The 22,862-nt window shown below is 31.8% G+C and overlaps 1 protein-coding gene across 3 annotated transcripts in view; it reads right to left on the bottom strand.

Moving 5' to 3' along the window:
- Window positions 1-22,862, bottom strand: part of LOC124373621 (protein phosphatase 1 regulatory subunit 21) — a 40,748-nt gene extending 17,886 nt beyond the window's left edge. For 2 of the 3 annotated variants that reach the window (XM_046831978.1, XM_046831990.1), the window contains exons 1-9: window positions 22,347-22,862; window positions 16,517-16,605; window positions 16,094-16,288; window positions 15,034-15,162; window positions 9,614-9,920; window positions 8,429-8,616; window positions 5,984-6,141; window positions 5,388-5,515; window positions 1,437-1,523 (exon numbers count right to left, since the gene is read on the bottom strand). In XM_046831978.1, the coding sequence (XP_046687934.1) occupies window positions 1,437-1,523; window positions 5,388-5,515; window positions 5,984-6,141; window positions 8,429-8,616; window positions 9,614-9,920; window positions 15,034-15,162; window positions 16,094-16,288; window positions 16,517-16,579 (1,255 nt within the window). In that variant the 5' untranslated portion in view covers window positions 16,580-16,605; window positions 22,347-22,862. The remainder of the gene's footprint in view (window positions 1-1,436; window positions 1,524-5,387; window positions 5,516-5,983; window positions 6,142-8,428; window positions 8,617-9,613; window positions 9,921-15,033; window positions 15,163-16,093; window positions 16,289-16,516; window positions 16,606-22,346) is intronic. The other variant, XM_046831984.1, reaches the window with a different exon arrangement.

The following is a 22,862-nucleotide window of genomic DNA, read 5'->3' as shown; positions in this document are numbered from 1 at the left end:
CGAGAGTTTTTCAATGTATGATTCCCACTAGTTGCCATCTACATATAACACAAATTGATATATCCCTGAAACTACTTGAGCTATAGAATTTAATATACTTTCCTTTATATATATAGATAGATAGGTAGAATTATGTTAATTACACTATTATAAATTAAATTAATGATACAAAATAAATTAATAAAATTAATGATACAAAATAAATTAATAAAATTAATCTTAGTTTATGTATAGACCAAGTTATAATTCTAACTAAAACTTTAGTAGATAACATTCCTTATAAAATTACATCTTCATTGTTAAAATTTAACCAGGAGAACTTGACATATAGATTTTTGGATAACACTCATTTTTTCCATTTTAACTCACAAAATATACATGTAAGGATTTTTCACTTTTGAAAGTAAAATTGTATTCATTTAGTTAAAAACTGTTGATAAAAAATCAGAACCAGAAAAATGGTATACTGGTAGATTTAGCGTTTTCACTAGAGAATCTCCTTAACTATAAATACTATTACTTATACGATATTTTTTGTATAACTTAATATACCGTATCAAAAGCTTCAAGTAAAATTGTATTTGATCAATGAACAATTTTTATGCTAAACAAAATAAAAAATTGAATGCAAACATAAAGCATATGTTTATCATTACAAAAATTAAAAATATGTCAAAGGTGATAAGAGCTCAGTGCAATGCAGTGGTGTGTTGGTATGAGTGGTTTCCTTTTTCATAAGTTCCATGTATATTTTCTGACAACAATTTTTGTTGTTATGTCTGGCTGGTATATTTAGCAATATGTTTCTTAATTTATTAACTTAAAGGGCAGCTTTAATGAAAAGACCTCGGGTTTTACTCCATAAGAACAATTTTAAACCTCAAACAATCTAAAGTTATTTTTATTGTAGAATTATGGACTATGTCTCATTTTTTAAATATGACTATTACACATCCAATCACTTTTAAGTGTTTAAATTTTGAGTATACAAATGATAAAAATAAAAAGGTTTATCATATTATTTTTTAATAACCAGAGAAAAAAATATTAAAAATACTATGAAGCATTTGGATGCATATTAGTCATATCAATAAAATGAAAACATAATGATTAAAGATTAATATGTACAAGTGTTTAAGACTTAATATTGTTCCTAAGAGGTTAAAACTAAGATGGCCACAAGTACAGCCAGCATTAATGCACACTTAACCTTATGTTTAACGGGTTTAAACCTAAAGAAGAGAGCAAGTACCATTTCTCAAAATGTGAGCTATAATGCTTTGAAATGTATAATTTTTGTTAATATCCATTATCCTCGTACACTTTAAAATAATTATTTGTTAATTGATAACTTAAAATAAAGGATTTCAAAATTTATTTTGATAACAATGCTTTTTTAATACAATAGATAGAAATTAAAATAATAGATACAACACCTTTGAAAGAATCCTGCAGTTGAGAACACAAACTTATCAGACCTCTTTGGTGTTTTTGTTGTGATTCAGAGGAATGTTGCATACTTCCTGCAAAAGACAAAAAATTAAGGAGTTTAAATGCCAAGAGACTTTAGCTAACCAATTAGTAAGTCAGTCATCAGTCATTTGGTGGGGGTTCAATTTGAAACTGTGCTTTAATCTCCCAAAAACTATGGTCGCAAGTTCTGGACCAGGAGACAAAAACTACCAGGAACTGTTTGTTGTTTATTTTGGAACAGAAGACAATGTTGAAGTCCCAAAAACATTGACATTACATTATTTCCTTTATTATAATAATTGAACTTTATCTACAGTGATTTTACTGAATAAAAATGATGCTTATATTATTATTATGTATTAACCCTTATAACGTCAGTATATCTTTTCACAACTTCCAGCAAACGGCACAATATTAAAAAAAAAATTTTAATGTGTAAAGTTCATTTTTATTTTTACTTTCTATAATTATGGTAAGTATAAAAAAGTAAAAATTTTAAAATTATCTTGAACGTACATATATTTAAGGGACATTAAACTGTAGATATAAATAAAGTCAAAATAAAAGGCACACAAAATTTTATTAGCTAAACTATAAACATTACCAGACAATTATATAAATTACACTTGTCATAAATATAAAAAATAAATGCATGATTGTAAATATACAACTAACCTAATAGTGTTCTTTTATATAAACAGAAAACACGACGAAGGAAACCGACTCAGCGATGGTTAGACACGCACTACCTGAAGCCAAACTGCAAACAAAAGCGCGCATGCTGTACGGCGTCTGTGCCGTGTGGCGGGGAGAGTGTCTAGACACCACGTCTATTGTTTCAAACAATGTAACGCGACAGCTATATTTTGATGCTTGACATAGGTCAATAACCCACACACATGGTTGACGCATACCGTTAGTGACATTGATCGGATTTAAAAGGAACTTAAATTTGCTATAGACGCAGTTTTGTGTCGATGCGCCGTACCGCGTCTTTGCCATTTGGAGATAGTTTGTCTATGCGCCATACGGCGTCTGTGACGTTATAAGGGTTAAACGAGTTGAAATCCAGTTTTTACTAACCTTTCTGGGACTTTTAAACATTTAATTTAAACTTAAAAAGTAATTTAGATTAAAAATAGAAATCCAATTTTTCTATTAATTGACCTATATTTAGGAGTGATACTCTTAGCTGGATTAATCAAACTTATATTTTGTTCTGCAACTCATAAAAAGTGATTACAATTTAACCACACAAAAAGACATGACCACACTAAGGCTACTGTTCTCTACATGTGGCCTTCACATAAATAATAAATTACAATCAGATTTGGATAGTCCCTCCCCTAAAAACAATGTATTGTACTAAGTTAAAATGTCTAAAATATAGTTAATGTTTCTAGTTTTAAAGTCCAAAATAATGAGAAAAGGGGTAGTTATAAAAATATACCATCTGATATCAATTTTTGAAAAAAAGTATTTTGAAATGCTTAGGCAAGTCGATAAAACTTCTAGTCTTTTTGAAAAAATGTTTATGGTTAAAAATGAAATTGTAAAGAGAGATAAATTAATACAGTAATTTGTTTAGAACGTTCCACTTATCTATTTCAATTCGATGTAATTTTAGAGGGAATGCATTAAGTTAATAATTGCGTCATGTAGTAAGACAACTAAAATACAAATAGTATTTTGGTGAACTTAATTTTTTTTTTAAGGAGAGGCTGATCCTCTTTTAAGCCTTATTCTGTCCGTCCTCATGGGCCACTGGCCTGTGCGAGGATCTTATCAAACAGAATAAGGGGGAGAGTCGATACAGTACGAGGTTGATTGTACTGATAAAAAGTGCAACGGTCACAGACAGGATTTGAACCTGCGCTATCTCTAGCTCAGACCCAAAGTCTAACGACTTAGACCGCTCGGCCATCAGCACTCCCTAACTTAAATAAAAATATAGTCCAAAAGATAATGTTTTCAGATTTTGTCAAAGTTTAGAAGTACTTGAGAATGAAAGGAGATGATAAACAAACATTTTACAATGATAATAGCAGCTAATAAATAAAAGGGTCAATGAGATGTTTGTTTTAACCGAGTATCAAAATGAGCAGAATGGTTGCAGATGGTGTATGGCAGGAGTCCAAAACTATGTGTTCCTCCTTCTTGCCCTCACTCATACCCTATACCAAAATGTGAGTTGCTGCAAGATCTGGTTTTAGTCGCATCCTAGATGGCAGCGCCCGATATCGGGCGTTTTAATACGTCTTTTATTTCTCAATATTACGTACTTAAAACACGATCAAAGAGTATCGGTATTGATACCAATCGAAAGAGGAAGGTTCAATTTATGTAAATAATACACTAATAAATCATTTATCGTTTCGTTACACGTCCATACGTCTTATAATCTCTGACTGTTTGTTTACATTCTCCCGCGTACCACGCTAGTTGCGCGCGCAGCGATGAGTCAACTGGTTCATTCGGCTATTGTTATTTCGTCAGCTGCATGGTGTCCTGTCTCTTTTATTGTTTGTTTGAGTTCTTTGTAATGATGGTTGTGTTTATTACACAATAATAGTAAGTTTTTTGTGCGTGTTTACGTAATGGATCGTAATTTCTGCGATCGTTCAAGTGACATTCGAGAACTAGTTGTACATTGATACCAATCGAAAGAGGAAGGTTCAATTTATGTAAATAATACACTAATAAATAATTTTATCGTTTCGTTACACGTCCATACGTTTTGTAATCTCTAAACTGTTTGTTTACATTCTCCCGCATACCGCGCTAGTTGCGCGCGCAGCGATGAGTCAACTGGTTCATTCGGCTATTGTTATTTCGTCACCTGCATGGTGTTTTTTCTGGCTTATTGTTTGTTTGAGGTCGTTGTAATGATGATTGTGTATATTACACAACAATAGTAAGTTTTTTGTACGTGTTTACATAATGGATCGTAATTTTCGCGATCGTTCAAGTGACATTCGAGAACTAGTTGTACATGAAATAAGCAACGATGAGGATTCCGATTTAGACATTCAATCAGAACATAATTTAAAAAATATATAATAAAAAATTAAAAAATAGAAAATTAATATAAACTAATAGTTACAAGATTGTACAAATCCAAGTGAGCTTTGAAGTTCTTACTTTTGTTGGTAAGTAGCACTTTCGAATGTCAGTGTATGATTTTTGTATCGTTTACCACATGTAAAAATAAATACCTTATAAACTATGTGTTGTTTTATTTTTACTCAGAATTAAATGCTCTTCCTTTTGTATATTTTGGATTTTGCGTATCACTAACAACAACAATTTTACAAATCAAAAACTTTGAACTAACTTTTCTTTTTTCTAAAAAACATTTTTTTCCAGAAGAGGTAGAGTAAGGGTATTTTTTTGTTTCAATTATATTATGTGAAAAATGTTCCTTGAATAATGCTGAATAAAGAAATATATAATAAGTTATAGGCACTTTATAGTAAACATGTAATAATAAAATAAATATAAGGCAATGTATGAAGTACTAAAACACTCTGCCACTGAGAGAAATATGACCGCCAGTTCCAGGGTTAAACAAAAAACAAAATGTTTGGAAAGAAATTTACTCATATCCAAAATTTAGTTCATAAGTTAATTTATTTTTTATGATTACATTACAAGAGTGATTAGGTTTTTTCTATAACATTTTTTTTCCAAATCTCAGAGGGTGCCATGAACCTTTCCCCTGGATCCGCCACTATCAGTGTATTAAGTATGTTTTGCTCTTCAAAAGTATCCATAAAAAGACATTATAGCAAAATGTATTGAATTGCTTGAATGTCTATGGTTATAAAGCATGGATATAAAGTAATATACTACATACAGTGGAACAACTTGTTCTTTGGTATTAAGCAATGTGATATCAGCTTGAAAGTACTTACTGTACAGGGTGAGTCTAGAGTTGACCTGGACAAGATGGCTGACTAGTTGACTACAGTTGGCCAAATACACTCTGTTGCTCTCTCTTAGACTCTCATCTGTCGGATCTATCTCCTCCTCTTCCTCTACACTGAATACACATCCTACAGTCAGTTTTTCACATAACCAAAGACAATTCTTTTATTAGTTATTATTATTTTTAATTAAAGTGGACATATGGTTAAGTGAGTCATAACTAGTAATACTTAAAATAAAGGGGAAAAGCATTATGAAGTTCTGTTTGAGAAATGTTGTGAGTTCTAAAGCTCACATAGTAGTAGTACACATATTGTATGGTTGTAGAGCAGCAATCTAACGACAAATTTTATTCTACACAACTCTAAACTTTTCAGATACTATTGCTTTTATTAACATGCCTATAAAATTCAGATTGTTATATTATTCAAAAGGGTTAAAGAAATATATTGTTTCTTTTAATTGTTGATGATCTCAGTGACCTCAATATACAAGAAAACTTTGTATAGTTAAAAAAACAATGAAACTTCACCTTCTATAAATATAATATTAAATAGGACCAATAAGACTGAGAATCACCAACCTGAGCCTCTGGTGTACAAGCATGGTCTCCACATGGCTGCAGTAGCTGGCAAACTGGCCTGGCAATCTCTGAGCTGTGGTCTTGCACATCTTGCTTGGTGACAGGTACCGTTCCAGCTCCAGGGCCAACTCTCCAGACTCCTTCAGGTGAACTGCAAACTGTCAAGCAGGCAGCGTTACTGGTTTTCTCCAAGATAAAAATTTTGAAGATACAGTTTATGATCATATGCACAGCTGTAGTCTTAAAGAAACAATGGTTGGTTTTTTTTTTTTTCATTTCCATTTTCATTTTACAATGAACAAAAGCTCCAATACATTAAATTTGACACACTTAATATTAGAACATAATCTTCTTCAATTTGTAATGCTAAAAAATCCAACTTCCTATAATTTCATACATAACTTAACATGCTAATTTCATTCATAACCTAACACACAATAAAAACACTCAGAATCACTTTTTAACTAACAATGAATATTATAATGTAGATCTGAAAAATTCCCTAGTGCCAGTCGACTTTATATAATACACTAGTCAACACTACCACCACTATTTATATACTACTTTAAACAAAAAGAATTAATTGCAGTGGTGAAATTTGTTTTGCTGTTTCACAGTGACATCATAAAACTTCCATCTTTTTCTAGCCATTTTGAAGCTGGTGTCTGTGTGCTTTGGTCTTTTAAGATTTGGTCACAAAATGTATTTATTTCACAAGATCTTATAATATATTTAATTTATATAATTATATTTATTTGTTAATTACTTATAAACTTTGTTATGGATTTTTATTGATATGTAATGTTTTAGTTAGTAATTTCATTGTTTTATATGTGATATGTTGTAAGCCTAGGTCAATCTAGTCTATTGTGCAGTGCAGTGAAAGTGTTTTGGAGCTACAATATTACATCATGGGTATGTGTTATAGTTTGATTTAAATTCTTATTTCAATGTCCCAAAATTTTGCTAATAGATCGTCTGACTTTAGATAACTTGTTGACCTGTCAGACTCAGACAACGTAGGCCTTTGACAGTAACACCTAGGTTTCCATTTATGCTTTCAAGAAAACCCAACTAAATCAATACTTCAGCAAAAGTTCAAAATTAGTATTTATTTATTGTAAAATTAATTATCACTGAAATGTTTCTGTATTAAAATTAACATAAGAAGAAACTTTTGATATTTCAAAACCTATCACTCTCAACACTACTTTACGCCTATGCTCCTAATAGCCTACATTTGAAGGATACCAGGTAATGATCATTAATTTATTATTTTTCAGTGTACATTATATTTAGGAAAAAATTAGTGTAAAAATTATGTTTTTTCTGGTTACTTGGTAACTATCACTGTCCGCCCAATACCATTTGCCTCATGTTGCCTTTAGGCTTACTACGCAGTAGCTTTTATAACTAACTGTAAGCAATATTACCTGTTCTATTATTATTCATTTTCAGTTAAGTTAAACTTATTGTTATAGTGATTCTTAAATAAAATGGATACAGACAGTAATTTGCTATATGGCCTCCAGATATTTTTATACCTTTCCTATTGCTAAAAGTGTGAAAAAAATCTTTTTTCCACAAGTTAAAACTTACCTTGCAACTGGTTTTTAGTGATTATCTGTGCATTAAATGTATTTTAATATGAACTCTCACTGGAAGTCTATTTTAATTTTGCTTGAACTAAAACGTACGTCAATTGAAAGATAAAGAACTAAGGTTTCATATTTTATCATACAACAATCAATAGCTACGTTGTATTTTCATTAGATAATTATAAACTTGGATGTTCACATTTTCGATCGAGATTTGTTCCCGTAATTTTCTAATACACAAAAATTACTGTATGTTTGTCAAAATTCCCTGTTGAGAGTTGACGTTCTACATGACTGTCAGTGTTGTTACCCAGTAAGCAAACAAATGTTTATACAATAGTTGTTTGAAAAGGTTATGCATTGTAAAATTCTACAATGCTTCATGCATCAAAAATACCTTCATTAAATTTGATTTTTTTAAACTTTATTGCTGTCTGGAAATTGTGAAAATGATATCAAATCAAAGAAAAAAAACTGTTCTAAGCACAGTATCATCACTGAAGACAATTGACTAGTATTTTATTTTCGTTCTGTTGCCACAACCACTGACTCAGCTAGTAGAAAAGAACAGCACATCATCTGGTTGTAGTGTTGATTTCTCAGTTGTTATTACGCCATTGTCAATACAAGTGTATTGTTTGCTATTTATTTGGATATTTTAGACTTTTTAATAATCGTTGTAATGTTTTATAAATTAGAGAAATGAAACATGTATAAGTTGTTCAAGGTTTTAGGAATTGATTGGATTTTTTAAAAACTGTAGGTAGGCCTATGTTCATAATTAATGTAAAGGGAATAAGAAAAAAACATTCTCAGCAAGTTTTCTAGATATGTTAATTAAACCTACTTTACTGTTGGCAGTGCTAGTGGCTGTAGGCAGTGTCAGCAGTCTGGCCTCAGACACCTTGTGCCAAAGAGCTAGACTGGCAGCCATTTGTTGCAGAGCTGCCCTCAGATCCTCACCTAGGCTAGAGGATAGGCTTCCTTTAGTTTCCATTACACGGGGAACGTTCAGGGAGTTCAGGGTCTCATTCTCTGCAACAGTATACTTTTTTAACTCTCATTAACAATATTAAAATTTATTTAAAAATATTAAAGTATATATATATATATGTACTATTTTTAACAAAAATATTAAAGTGTATATATATGCCTCTACTCACAGACGCACACTGATGTATAATTTTTCTAAGTCAAATTTATTTACAAATCCATGATATATTATTATTTTGGTTTTAACAATTGCTCAAAATATGTTACTGAATAAAATTTATTATTTATTTATTTTGTAACACCTCATAGATCATAAGTGTGTCATTTTTGCTTCAATAATAAACTTTTTTAACATGTTTCAAAGAAGTTAATTTAAATATCTTAGTTTTATTTTCAAGTTAAAATAGCTATAGTTAAAGTATTAGTACATAACAAATATCTCTTTAAAACAATGTTTATAAATGTTTTTCAAATATTTACATTTTGATTAAAATTGTGACACAGAGTAAAGTCTTGTTTAATAGTTTTTAAAGACAGGTCTGCATATTTTTTTACTATTTCAGTTGTTACTTGGAATTTGGTAAAAAAGTAAATAATGAATGTATATACTTCAATATATTCAAAACTAAGAATTTAGAACTTCAATTATATACTAAAATGTTTATATCTGCCTAACTTTTTCTACCAAGATAAAACTCAAAACGTTTTGAATGCTAGTCTTTTTTCTTTTATTCACTTTTTTAACATTTTTATATTAGACTACATATTATATTGATGTCTCTATATTACTATTTATAGTGAACAAAACAAATCTAAATATAAAAATAATACAAGAAAAAGAACTTTTTTCTTTCTTCAAATAAATAGTTTACAGTATTTTCCTTAAACTACAGCTGTTTGGGTAAAATTTAACTAGCATTATTAGATATGACACTATGCTAGACGCTGTAGCACTAAAGGGAGTAATAGGACTTTATTTGTATTAATTTATTAATATGTAATATGTAAAAAAAACATAGTTACAACAGGAAATACATACTAGAATCAATGAATGGAAGATGAGATGAGATGACTGCTGACAAAGTAGCAACTTTTGCCTCCATTTTGTTCTTGTAATCTGCGTGGGACTGTCGTAGCTGTGCCAGCTCCCTAGTAACGTCAGCTAGCTGTTGCTGGCCTTCCCTCATACAGCTTAACTCTCGCTCCAGCTTTGCTACCACAGACTTGCTTTTCTGTTCCATATCACTGGAGTTTTTCCTCAGCTGTGACAGCTCAAAAGACACCTGGTCCAGTTGCGATGTCACGTTCGTCAACTCTTGACGGTGTTGGTCTTCCTTTTCATTCATCTAATACACATAATTCATTAATATTACACACTTTAACATATCACTACCAAGTGCCACAGTTTTTAGTAGTTAAACCTGATTAATATAATAGTTTGCCTATGACAAATTGTGTAATACATTGTTATCTAGCACTACAAGGTTATACACACACCAAACTTTGAGTCAGCAAAGGAAACTTGTGTGTGCTTCACAGCAAACAACATCCTGTCCTGGAGAGCGAATTCTGATGGACTTCCGTGTATGTTATAACTTAGTGTTAGAAAATAAAGTAAAAGTAAAAAAGTCTTATTTCACCAGGCGAAGTTAGGGCTAAGAAGTTCTCTCCAACACAACTTGGGGACCAATGGCTTAAAGGTGACTTCCACCACCAATGGTCTGGCAGGCGGGCTGCTTGCAAGGACAGGGTCACTTAGTAGTCACCCATCCAAGCAGCAGCCACGCTCGACGTAGGTTGATCTGGTTATTTTGCGATAATGGTTATATCCACTACACTACCCCATCGGCAAAGTTTTGTAAATTTTTAAAGTTTTTGTAGTCTACAAATAAAAGTATTTATTGTAAATGGATTTATTTCTTTGCAAAACCATTGTTCTAATGAAACAATTGCTAATCCTAGTTTATCTGAAACTGCAACATTCATTTAGCTTTGAGGCGTAACTTCAACAAAATAGCATGATATTTTGTACTATATTATGAATTGTAACGACCCGAACCCAATATTAACAATAATTCAAGAAATTATGCTTTATTTGGTTTTATTTTATTTTTTTTTTTACATTCTGTTGTACATTATCATAGAGATAAGAACAAGGGTCATGGAAGTCTAGTATGGAATATTTTGTCAAGTTAATATAAAACTGTTTCACTGCTGACATTCATTGTTATTAGTCCACTCATAAAATTCTTTCAGTTGGTAAAATTTAACTGACGACATAACAATTGTAAAGTGCACAGCACTGTCGAGGATAGCAGTAAGACTGCTGATAATGCAGAGTCACCATCTGCGTGTGCTGGAAGTCAGTCTAGTTCAGCCCCCAGACTCGTAGACATGTAACTCTCTGTCGCCCTATTATAAAACTTTCTAAATTCTTTCAATAATGTAATCCAATACTTTATTTCAATCAGAAGTGCTCTCCCCCTTTTTAACCAATCTAAATTGTGTAATTTTTATAAATTAATCAATAATAAACAGTGTTTTTAAAATTCAAACGTTGTTGCACAAAATTTATTTCTTTTTCCGGAATCATCCGGTGGTGGCAGCGGATACCAATTAATCCCCAAATCGGTCGCGTTACAGAATGATTATAATTCATTACATTTATTGCCTAACATAATATTAGATGTAACAACACCCTAAAAATGTTTTTATAGTGACTTAGTTACTTGTAGTAAGGGTTTTTATTTTCTGCAAAAATGTGATCGTCTCTTGTTTCGTATAAACTCTTGAATCTGTTTATCTTTTACCCATTATCAATCAATATTAAAGGTTCTTATTCATAACATATGGTCCAATATAATATTAGATGTAACAATTCCTAAAAAAGTTTTCATAAGTTATTTTCATGTTACAGGTTATAACTTTTCAAGCAAATGTTATTGAATGTACAGGCATTTATATATTTCGTTATCACTTGGTTATTCTTTGAAGTTTTAATATTCCGTATTTTCTTATCCAAAGTGTAATAGATAGGAAAGGGAATTAAGTATTCAAAAATACTATAAAAATAAAGTATAAGAACAAATTTTAACTTAATTCAGTTACTTTTTTTAATTTGTGATTTCACAATAACAATTTCTTGTGTTTATAAAAAAAGTACTTGGGAGGGTGTAAATTGTATACTATGTATATCCTAATAGCGTACTTTTTTGAGAGTGCAAAACAAATGTTATTAGTATTTTCTAATCACTGTTACAAATAAAATATAATATATAGTTGACAATATACAAATTGCTCACTCTTGCAAATTTATAAAGAATTGTCGTAATTTCAAATTTACTATTATTTATTAAATATACTACATATTATATTATTCCTAACAAAATTTTACAAATTTTGTTATTTTGAATTTTGTTACAAATCTTCTTTTTGCTCCTCATGAGTGTGTTCAAGGATAACATTTTTATCAATAATGTTATATTGCTAGTCATTCTTTACATAAAAAAAATAAATCTAGAAGATCTCAGTTAATCACTCGTAATAGAGAATTTCTTTTAAAAATGATATACATAACAATGAAGTTAATTTAATTATTTTTTTAAGATTTTTAACATGAAGGCATGAAATTGAGACACCAATTAACACACTGACTGTGGTAAAAAATATTTTACCGAATATGAAAATGGCTGAATCCGTAAACAAGCAATGGGGCGTCCGGTCGCTGGTGACCGGGCCTTGTGTACACGATGTGTTAAGGAAGTTTGCATGGTCACAGCATTACAGTTAAAAGCAAATATTTTCAGCACTAATTCAAGTCTATAAATATATAAACTATGATTTTTTTTTAATGTATATTTAACACCAAAGAGGTTCAGCATGGTCCAGGCTATCTGCATACAGAGGACCAAGATGTAACAGACAGTACTACTTCTCTAGGTGTAGTATACAATGTTGACCTTCTAGAATCTGACGGTACTACTTCACTAGTTGTAGTATGCAATATTGACCTTCTAGAGTCTGACAGTACTACTTCACTAGTTGTAGTATACAATGTTTGCCTTCTAGAATCTGACGGTACTACTTCACTAGTTGTAGTATGCAATGTTGACCCTCTAGAGTCTTTGACACTTAATATTTATGTTTTGTTGAAATTTTGAAATCACATTCTGGGACTAAAAAGTTCATTAAAGAGCTATGATTCAGGTTATGTAGTTGTTTATTTTAACCTTTTACCAATAGTGTTGATTATTTTTCTCAGTGACTTTAACTTTTTCTTGAATCATGTGATTTGTCCAGTTTATATCTATAGACTTTTTGTCCCGACTTTGTGTTGAGTAGTTGTAAAATCAACTACTTAACAGCAGCTAATTAGTGAGCACTACTGATCCAGTAAGTCTGGAATGTCCCAAATTAATAATATACAGGACAGAGCCTAGTACTGAGTATTGGAGAACACATTGGTCTAGATTTTAGGTCACTGTCCAGATCATCTGTATTCTCCATGTATCTGTACGTCTTAAAACACCTTTGATTTGGTTTTCCTGATAGCTTTTAAAATTTGGTTTTCCTAATAGCTTTTAAATTATTTTTAGACAATGTTGGTCATGACAATCCCCTCTAGTTTTTTATAAGCATTTAATGATTAAAGCAATAAAATGCTTTACTATTGATCTGTGAGCTGTATATTATATTAACTGTTAGTATATTATAGGTTTTTATGTGTTTTAGGACTCCTCTTAGTACTATTTTATTAATTACATTAGAGAAAGTTGATAGAAACGAGACTGGTGGACAATTTTACGAATGCTTTCTATCTCCTTCTTATAAATATTTTCTGTGAGAGTGACTTATTTATAACTTTCACTTTTGCTCCTTTGAACCAATATTTATAAGTTAGAGTACTGGACAAAATCATGTATCCTAAAGTCCACAGTAACGTATTTGGGTGATTTGCCTTAGTTATGAGTTTACCATTAGATATTGTTTAACCCATTGCGGATCGTGGGAAAACGGCGTGCGCGGGCCTTAGAGTACGAATTAATCCGTATTACAACGCAGCACCCGCAGTGTTTGCACGCCTACCTGCCTGCTTAGCGCACTCGCTAATTATACATGTTTTGTTTGTTTATGTTGTTATTTATGTTATATAAACATTATACAGATCATATTAGACAAGTATATTATACTAGAAAAAATGTAAAAATACAGGTACGTAACATTTTTACTTACGTTTTTTGCGTGTTGTAGCTGCTTGATGTAGGACGGATCAAATGTTTTATGTTACACAATAAAAAAATGTTCTAATAAAACTGTCACTTCAAGAAACAACTAATCTAATATTTACACTGTATTGAGACTGTCTTTTGTCTTGGTAGTGGATTTTGGTGTGATAGTCACGGAAACAATCTTTTTCCAGGTGCAATGGCACGTCACACACCGTTCACACTTACACCTTGTCTCGCTACGTAGCCCTTTTGATGCGCACACTTTGCACCTTTTATAAACTTTTCCTTTGCTTGCTGTAGGAGATAGTTGGACGGGAAAGTGAGCCCAGGATTTACCCTGTAATCTTAGAGGGTCCAAGCCTAATGCAGAACGACCAGGTGATTTTTTTTCCGGTAGATTTACCGTAGATAGCAATTGTTCGGCAAAATTTATTCTAAAATCTGAGAAGTGGCGTGAATTGAAATGATGTTGAAATAGAGTTTCCACATCCTGTGGTGTCCCAGGAACAATGTCTGAAATAGTCTGAACATCTGAATCATGGTAACTAGCCCGCTCGTCACTGTCAACATTAGTATCCGCGTAATTATGAAAACGTGCACAAATACGTGTGATAGAACCGTCTCCATCCTCAATAACACTATCGATATCACTTTCATCACTTTCACTTTCTAATAATAGTCTATCTAATTCAGATGATCGTAAATTGTCACCCATTTTATTTACGTACACGCACACGAGGCAAAGGAAAATCGAACGCCACGACTGTACGCCTCAGACAAACAATTTGTCGCAAATAATAACGTTATTGACCGATAACGAGGGGAGTATTTGTGAACGAGTACCAGAGATAAGATAGGAAGCCAGTCCAGGAAAACAGACTATAAATATCTCTGAGGCTTATAACAGCGATAAGCGTTCAAAACAAATGAGTCATCGGTACCACGTCATCCGCGTGAGGGTCATGTCATTGTGCTTTTGGTCCACGCCTCACTCCGCGTCACCCTCACGTCGTTGATCCGCAATGGGTTAAACCTTATTTTGAAATTATTTTAGTGTGAGTTTAAGAACTAAGATTTTCTAGGTTGCCCTTTTCAGGCTTCAATAAATAATACTTATATGACAAATTTGAAAAGTTGCTATACTTGTTCAGCCATACACCCTTTTGTTTTATATTCACTTTTTATTTATGTATTCTTAAGTACTTAGATCTATAAAACAACTTTAGCTCACCAATGACAAGAGTCTTGCATTTTCTTGTATCTTCTTCCTAAACTCTTCATCTATCACATGGTTTGTAAAGTCTGTAGGATGTTGCCCATCTTGTGGTTTCAGTTTGCTTTTTTTGTTCTTACTTTGATTCTGTAACATAGATTATTTAGCATTACAGAGCACTTTAAATGTCTCTTAATTTATTCTTAAAAAGGTATTATTCTGTAAATTCTTTCTCATATAAAAAAAACACCTATCTGACTAGCAATAAATGAGACAGCTGAAAATAGATTGATACACTTTTACATTCATACCTGAAAATTATTTGCTACCCGTAAGGAGGATAAAGGTAGAAAGTTTCTGCAAAATGACTTATTTTTTATCCTTAAAAAATGAATCTTTTACAATTTACAAAGATTATTTCTGATATTATTACTATAATATAATGTTTCTTGATAAGAAAAATACATAGAATGTATAAAAATATACAAATTTTAGTGGGTTGATGTTCTTAATTACTTGAGAAAAAAATGTGGGATGAGATTTCGAACTTGAACCATACTTAACACGTTCACAACCATCATGCAATCTTTTACAACCGCTGTCATGTACCCAATGGGGTACACACAAGGCTTTCGTAAAGCGTGTCGTGCACCCGATACGGTACACGTTGCTGTGCAATTCCTTATTGCATTTTTATCGTTTGCCCATCTTGTTGGTTTCTTAAATTTGATCCCGAGCTTAAATACCTTGGACTATCAAGTACCCTGTTGGGCACACAATTGCTTAATTTTGTTAAGTACCCACTCAAAGAAATATTGTTAAAAAAATTCAAATAATTTTCTTTGCGAAATTGTGATGCTCACATACTTTTCTTGTTATACTTAGACATTTATCATGAAAATCTATTATGGTTTTTTTCATTATTATTGAAAAATTTGACGGCAAATAAAAGTCTGGAAATAAGCCATCGTCAGAAACATGATAAATGTTCAGAACATTTATGGTTATTTATCTAAAGCCACCACGTAGAAAAGAGGAATAAACAAAAACAAACAAAATTTGTAATAACAAACCTTACCTGTAATGTATCCAGTTCATCTTGCAAGACTGTAACACGCCTTGTAAGCTGTTCATTTCGAAAGTTCAAGCTGTCCAGCTCCTGGTCTGCCTTTCGTAAGCTTTGTTCAGCCTCTCTCAGAGACTCCTTTAACTCACTGTTCAATGTTTGTTCATCAACCACTGCTTTTTTTAGAACTACCGACTGAGCTCTTAGCTGAAAATTATTTATTTTTGTTTATGAAAACATTAGGATACCAATAACATAACAAATTATAAGAATCATGAGAGCAATGTTCCCACGTCACTGTGAAATTGTTATTATATATATATATATATATATATATATATATATATATAAAACAATTATGTTTGTCAAATAAAACATGGAATAGAAAGTGGGTGAATTGATCTATCAATTAATATATCAAGTTCATATACTCACCTTGGAATACTCCCCTGCAAGCTTATGATATTTTGTCTGCAGGTCTCCTGGTGAGCCTTCCATTTCTCACTAGCCACAAGGATGCTAGGCTGAAAAAAGCAAATCATAAGTTTTGTTTTACTTCTTAACATCTCACAAATGAACAAATAAAACAAAATAAATCATTGAACAATATAAACAATCAATAATCTGTGTGTTAAATTAAATCTATAAAGCAATATTTCTACCACTATTTGCACGGCCTGATTTTGTGATCAGAATGATCTAGCCCAGTAAAATCAACAGAGGACTAAATAAATAATTAAGTGTAAATAAATAAAAAGGATAATACTGAAACGGTTTTGAAATATTTTGATATGGTTCTTTTTAGTTTATTTGTTAATTTAGTATGTTAAACTAGTGTAAAACTATTATTTAACCCTTTGAGGAGTATGAAAAGTGCTTCAAAATAGTAATGACATTTCAGAACATTAAACAAATAGAAACAGAAAGGAGTAGATACATTCGAGAACTTCACTGGTTTGTTACTAAGAAAAACCCTTCTTTATTTTTGTTTGTTGGCTATTGGAATTATCGGCAGAGTAAATACCAGTCAACCCTCATATTTCTTGAATGATCAGCTTGCACTATGAATCAGAACAAACATGAACTAAATGTAGGCACTTGAAAAGTTGTTTATATCCCCACTATAACATAGTGGTATAGAGTTTTGGAACTGCCATGTCAAATAACTCTGTTTATGGGATTTACAGTTCAACAGTGCCTAGGTTGTCTATTAATTTGCTACCTGGTATAATAAGCAGCCACCACCACAATCGAATTGTCGATATTCATGATTATCTAGACTACCAAAACCAAAACATTGAACTGAATTACTTCACAGGTAGGACTATTTCAAATTGTGTGGCAAACTGTGTGGCAGTTTCTATCTGAAGATGGCTTTTTCTGTTTGCGCTGACCTGAATCTATTATATAGTATTCTTTCCGTGTTTTGTATAAGCACTTAAATGTGTCTGAATGGTACAGGCCTTTGGGCAGTGTGGACTTTACATTAGTCTCGTTTACCTTAGTCTTAGTTAGTTAGTTATTATATTATTATGTATTTTAAATTAACATAATGTATAGTATGTATGTTTTGTATAGTGTAATGTATTATACATGTTATTTCTTGACGTTGTCTATAGCAACGTAAAATTGACAAATGACAATAAATAAAAATGAAAATGAAAATTACAATATAGGCTAGTTCAGCCGTTTTAATACCTAAAACAGTAATAATGTAGCCTAATGATGATTAAAAATGATTTAGGCTATGTTTATAAAATGTAACAAAAAAGCATAGAACATATAGTGGACAGTGTCACAACATAAGTTACACTTGTACATTGCCATTGTACTTGTGGACATTAGTTACTCAAATAACACACACGATTTTATTTTGAATTAATTTAGAACAATATTAAAAAGCAGTTACACCAATACACGATTTACACAATACATTAAAAAGCTGGTAATATTAAGTCTTATTAAACTATAATTAGAATATTTGTGTATTCAATAGTTTAGGTATTTCAAATCCATTATTTTGTACCCTAATTAGATTAATTAGATTGTCATGGTGGTGGCCGCTTACTATACTGCAACCTAACATGCTACCACAGTAAGGTTCAGGAACATAATTACAACACGTTATTTTGTAACAAACAACAGTATTTCCCATCTTTAGTGACCATTACTCAAATGCCATACACATGATTTAAGGGGAGCAGGAAGCCGACATGAAACTGGCCATAGATTCCATCCATAAAAAGAACGAGTACCAGGAACTAGTTCCTAACTGAATCCTAACCTAGTTCATCAACTCAAACCATACAAAATATATGTTTAATTAATAACGTGAAGATCAATACTACAAATAAAGATTTTAAATGAAAAAACACTACTTTTATGATAATAATCTCCATTTATAGCAGCAATTTTCAAGACTATACTCAATTAAAAGGCAAGTTTTGAGAAACCCTATAAAAGGTCCCATACCTTAAAAACGTACAAGCCAATTTTGATAAAACTTTCTATACACATTCACTACATGGTCTACTATACTAAAATACAAGCCTCATTCTTAGGCCGCGCCTATTTTCGGAGACACACCAATTTACAGTATATAAGTGCTATCAAAAACAAATCTTTGGATGGCTATATCTCAAAAACGTACGAGCCAATTTTGATAAACTTTCTATACACATTCACTACATGGTCAACTATACTAAAATACAAGCCTCATTCTTAGGCCGCGCCTATTTTCGGAGCCACACCAATTTACAGTATATAAGTGCTGTCAAAAACCAATCTATGGATGGCCATACCTCAAAAACGTACGAGCCAATTTTGATAAAACTTTATATACACATTCACTACATGGTCTACTGGAAGGCAATTTATTTATAAATTTTTTTTTGCATAGGCCCTATTTTGATTCCTTGAAAGGTTTTATTTAAGAAAATATCAATAGTTTAGCTGAAAAAAATTTATAAACATGTTGATAAAAGTAAGTGATATTATTATGAAAGTAATTGATGACAAACCATATGGAGTGGACCTAGTAATTGAAAAGCTGGAATGTGTCAACCATGTAAAAAAGAGAATGGGCACTAGATTGAAAATTTTGAAAAGACATTCAAGAAAATTGACAAGTTGGAAGACGGTAAAGGTATAGGTTGTAAAAATAGACTAACAGATAAACAGATTTATGATTTACAAGAGTATTGTGGCCTAGTAATTAAAAGTGGTGGTTCAGAATATTGAAAAAGAATGTGTGGGCTATATACTTTCACAAGATATCGACGGATGAAAAACCCCAACATAGCCTATGTCCCACAGGTGCTGGACAGTTGGTGTGGATACAATAAAGCCTTAGCCAATAATGGGACTAATAAACATAAGCATTCTCTTCCTTCGCACAAAAAAAAAGAATGCGAATGAAAGTTTTAATAATTTAGCGTGGTCAAAAATTCCAAAAAATATTTTTGTGAGACTGCATAACTTGAAACTAGGGGTACTTGATGCAGTATCGAGTTTCAATTATGGCTTTTGCAATAAATTAACTAAGTTATTTACAAAAAGCTGGACCTAAAGTTGAGCTTAAGCTGGACCTAAAACGCGCTTCATGACCTAGATTTGACTTGTATAAAAAGGGCAGAAAAAGCAGTTCAAGAAATGACTAAAGAGGCAAGGATTGCAAGAATGCAAGAATTAAAAGAAAACTTGCCCTGGTAGAAGAGGAGGAGAATGCTGATGATCCTCAGTATGGTACAGATATGTTTTAAGCATCTGTTAGATCTTCAATAAAGGCATGACTTCTTTGCTCGTTTACCGAAACTTTATTTTTTTCATATAAAGGTACACTTTTCTCAGAAAGTACTGAAACTAGAAGGTTGAATTTTTTTGTATGTGGATGGCATTGTATTATAGACTTGTGAGCAAAATTATTACAATAGGTTGCCATTTTCATTAAGCAAATAATTAATGACCTTAAAAAAAAATAGCTATTCTATAGTAAATATTTTAAAAATTTCTTAAACATTTATTTTTGAATGGCCTATTTTAACTTGAAAGTGCTTGTGTTTGCTAACCAAGCAGTGTATTTCATGCTGTTAAATTTGTGTTTTAATTGTGTAGCTTTTATACTTCCTGAGAAAAATGTACCTCAATTTAATGATTTTAACATGCATCGCATAGGCCCTTCCCGCTCCCCTTAACTTTGTTTCAATTATTTTGGAACAATAAAGTTGAACTGAATTATGTTATAGTCTTTTAAGATTATATTATAAACAGCATTAACACAGGCCAACAAAGTTGAAGAAACAGGTCTACAAAGTATAAGAATTTTTAGAGGTCCAAGCATTTTTGCAACAATTTCTAACTTTATATTCATGTTTATTCCTCTGTCCTTTCCTCTGCCCCTGTTCTTAGACATTTTTGCAACATTTTCTACAAGCTTACGTTTATGCAACAGATTATTGATACTTAAGAAAGCTAAAAATATTGAAAGAAAGAAAGCTATATATAACTCACCTAACTATATTAGACATAGCAAGAAAATAATGGCTACCACACTAGAAGTTAACAGTAATTTTGGTATTTATTTACATTAGCGTGACCATGGAAAATGGACTTTTTTTCATGGGTTGGGCATTTATAGTCAAGTATTATTATCACAGATGCATATGAACTGGGGGGAAAGTATATTATTGTATTATATTGATGCCTTTCGGACATTATTGCGTTAAGGAGCAGGGGCATCACGTAATTTTTTCCTAAAAAAGCAAGCAGTGTGCAGCGGGCAGGCATCGTTGACAGGATTAACGTATTAGTCAGACTCGTCTTTACGAATTGCTTCCACGTGAGATACCGAACATCCAACACAAAAGTGTGCCATTACCACTACTGAACTAGGAGGTTAAGAATAGACGTGGAGGAACAACGGTAGTTCAAAATGGCGTCCCTTCTTTATTTGAGTAATACCAAACTGTCAAATATGGATAGTGTTGCCAGAGGTAACTTACGATAATTATTGTAAAGGTACGATAATTTCATTGATTTTATGCGCCGGTAAGATACACGATGGGTAGTTATTATCGTACCATGAAAGATTTTTGACAAATTTATACAAGTAACAAACCAAAAGTTAATTATAACATAATTTATTATACGAACATAACATACTTTTTCATTAAATGTGTTTGGTACAATTATTTTATATGAAAGTACGATAATTTCTCGTTGTTGGTATGATAATCAGTTTTTAAAATCTGGCTATACTGAGTTTGAGCAGACGCAGAGTTATAAGAAACTGTCAAAACGGAGTTTTCAGAGGTTTAAAAAAAATCGTATCTCCTTTGGTTTTTGTTGCCGACGAACTTTTTCTTCAATATTGTTTTCAGGAAAAAAAATGAACATACCTTTCCATGGTCACGTTAATGTAAATTGATACCGTAATTTTAATTCCTTTAAGACGTAAAAAAACAACACAACTTCTTTTCTGCCCATTCTAATACAATAAGAGTAGTTAACTTTAAAGCGCACTCACAACAATAACTTGTACATATTGAATAGGCCTAGACTATGCAGAAAAGCATCTCACTAGCACCACAAGAAAGAACACTGTCTGCCTCTTGTAATCAATTACACAACAAAATGTAACTAATCATGAAATGTAAAAAATAAAACATTGCGATGCTCAAAAATAAGTTATACAATGACAGCATTTTATGTCTACACATAAGCCAATTTTCAGCCCTCCATAAAGGGCCATTTATCACATAAACAAAGGATGTTATTGTGCACATGCTTTTATGATGTAACCTATTTTGACTATCCAAGGCCATGCTTTCCCCCAATAACTAATTTGCAAAATCAATACAAGGCCATTTCTTATAAAAGAAGTTATTTATAAATTCTCAGGTAGGCTAGATTCTAATTTCACTGGTTAATAATCTATATAGTACTCATATGCAATTAAGCAAGGCTACAGAAAATGATTAGACCTAATTTATAGCCTAGCATGCTTTCTCCCAAGACATCTGGCACATATATTTATCTTACAGTTTATACAGGGAGTAATATATTCATAAATTCACAGGCATATACCAATTTTATAAGGGCACAATAAATTATTGCTCCTAATAACTTGCTTTAGATGAAATGTAACCCCAAAAATAGTTAAATAAAACTCCAATCAATTAAGGATGCACAATAGGATACAGACTAACTTCTAGAATTTAAATTTGTAGAAAGAAACTAACGTGAATGATTGACATTTTGTACTTACACAGAAACATTTTCAAATTACTGCAACTTCAGACAATTTTGAGTCGGAGCATTATAGTTCTCTGATGTGGCTCATAAAATATGCCTCTTCTTGACTATCATGCAAACGCATCAAACTCTGTATCCTGGTTTAGTTTTGAGAAAATTGAGTAATAAATTTAAATTAAGACGATTAAAGGCAAATTTGCTTCCCCTATATTAACAAGTTTCGTCTCCTTTAGATTCTTCGCATACCCATTTCAGTTACATCTGACTTGGTTCACTTAAGACTCACCATTATTATTATCTTCATTCCGATTCCACATTCCAGTTGCATTCTACGTTCCTAACACCCAATCATACACTAATTGCAGTGCGAAAGCTGCAACACTAATGCGCACGCGCATTATTTCCAAAACTAACTAGCCTACATTTTTTCCTATTTCTTTGCGGCCTATTCCAAGAGTTTCTACTTTCTTTCTAGCTGTGGAGTGAAGTGAAATTGTCTGCTTCTGCCTCTACCGGACCCAAAAAAATC

The sequence above is a fragment of the Homalodisca vitripennis genome, chromosome 1 (genome assembly GCF_021130785.1).
Source record: "Homalodisca vitripennis isolate AUS2020 chromosome 1, UT_GWSS_2.1, whole genome shotgun sequence".
NCBI classification, from domain to species: Eukaryota; Metazoa; Arthropoda; class Insecta; order Hemiptera; family Cicadellidae; genus Homalodisca; species Homalodisca vitripennis.
This window is presented reverse-complemented; position numbering and strand designations above follow the sequence as displayed.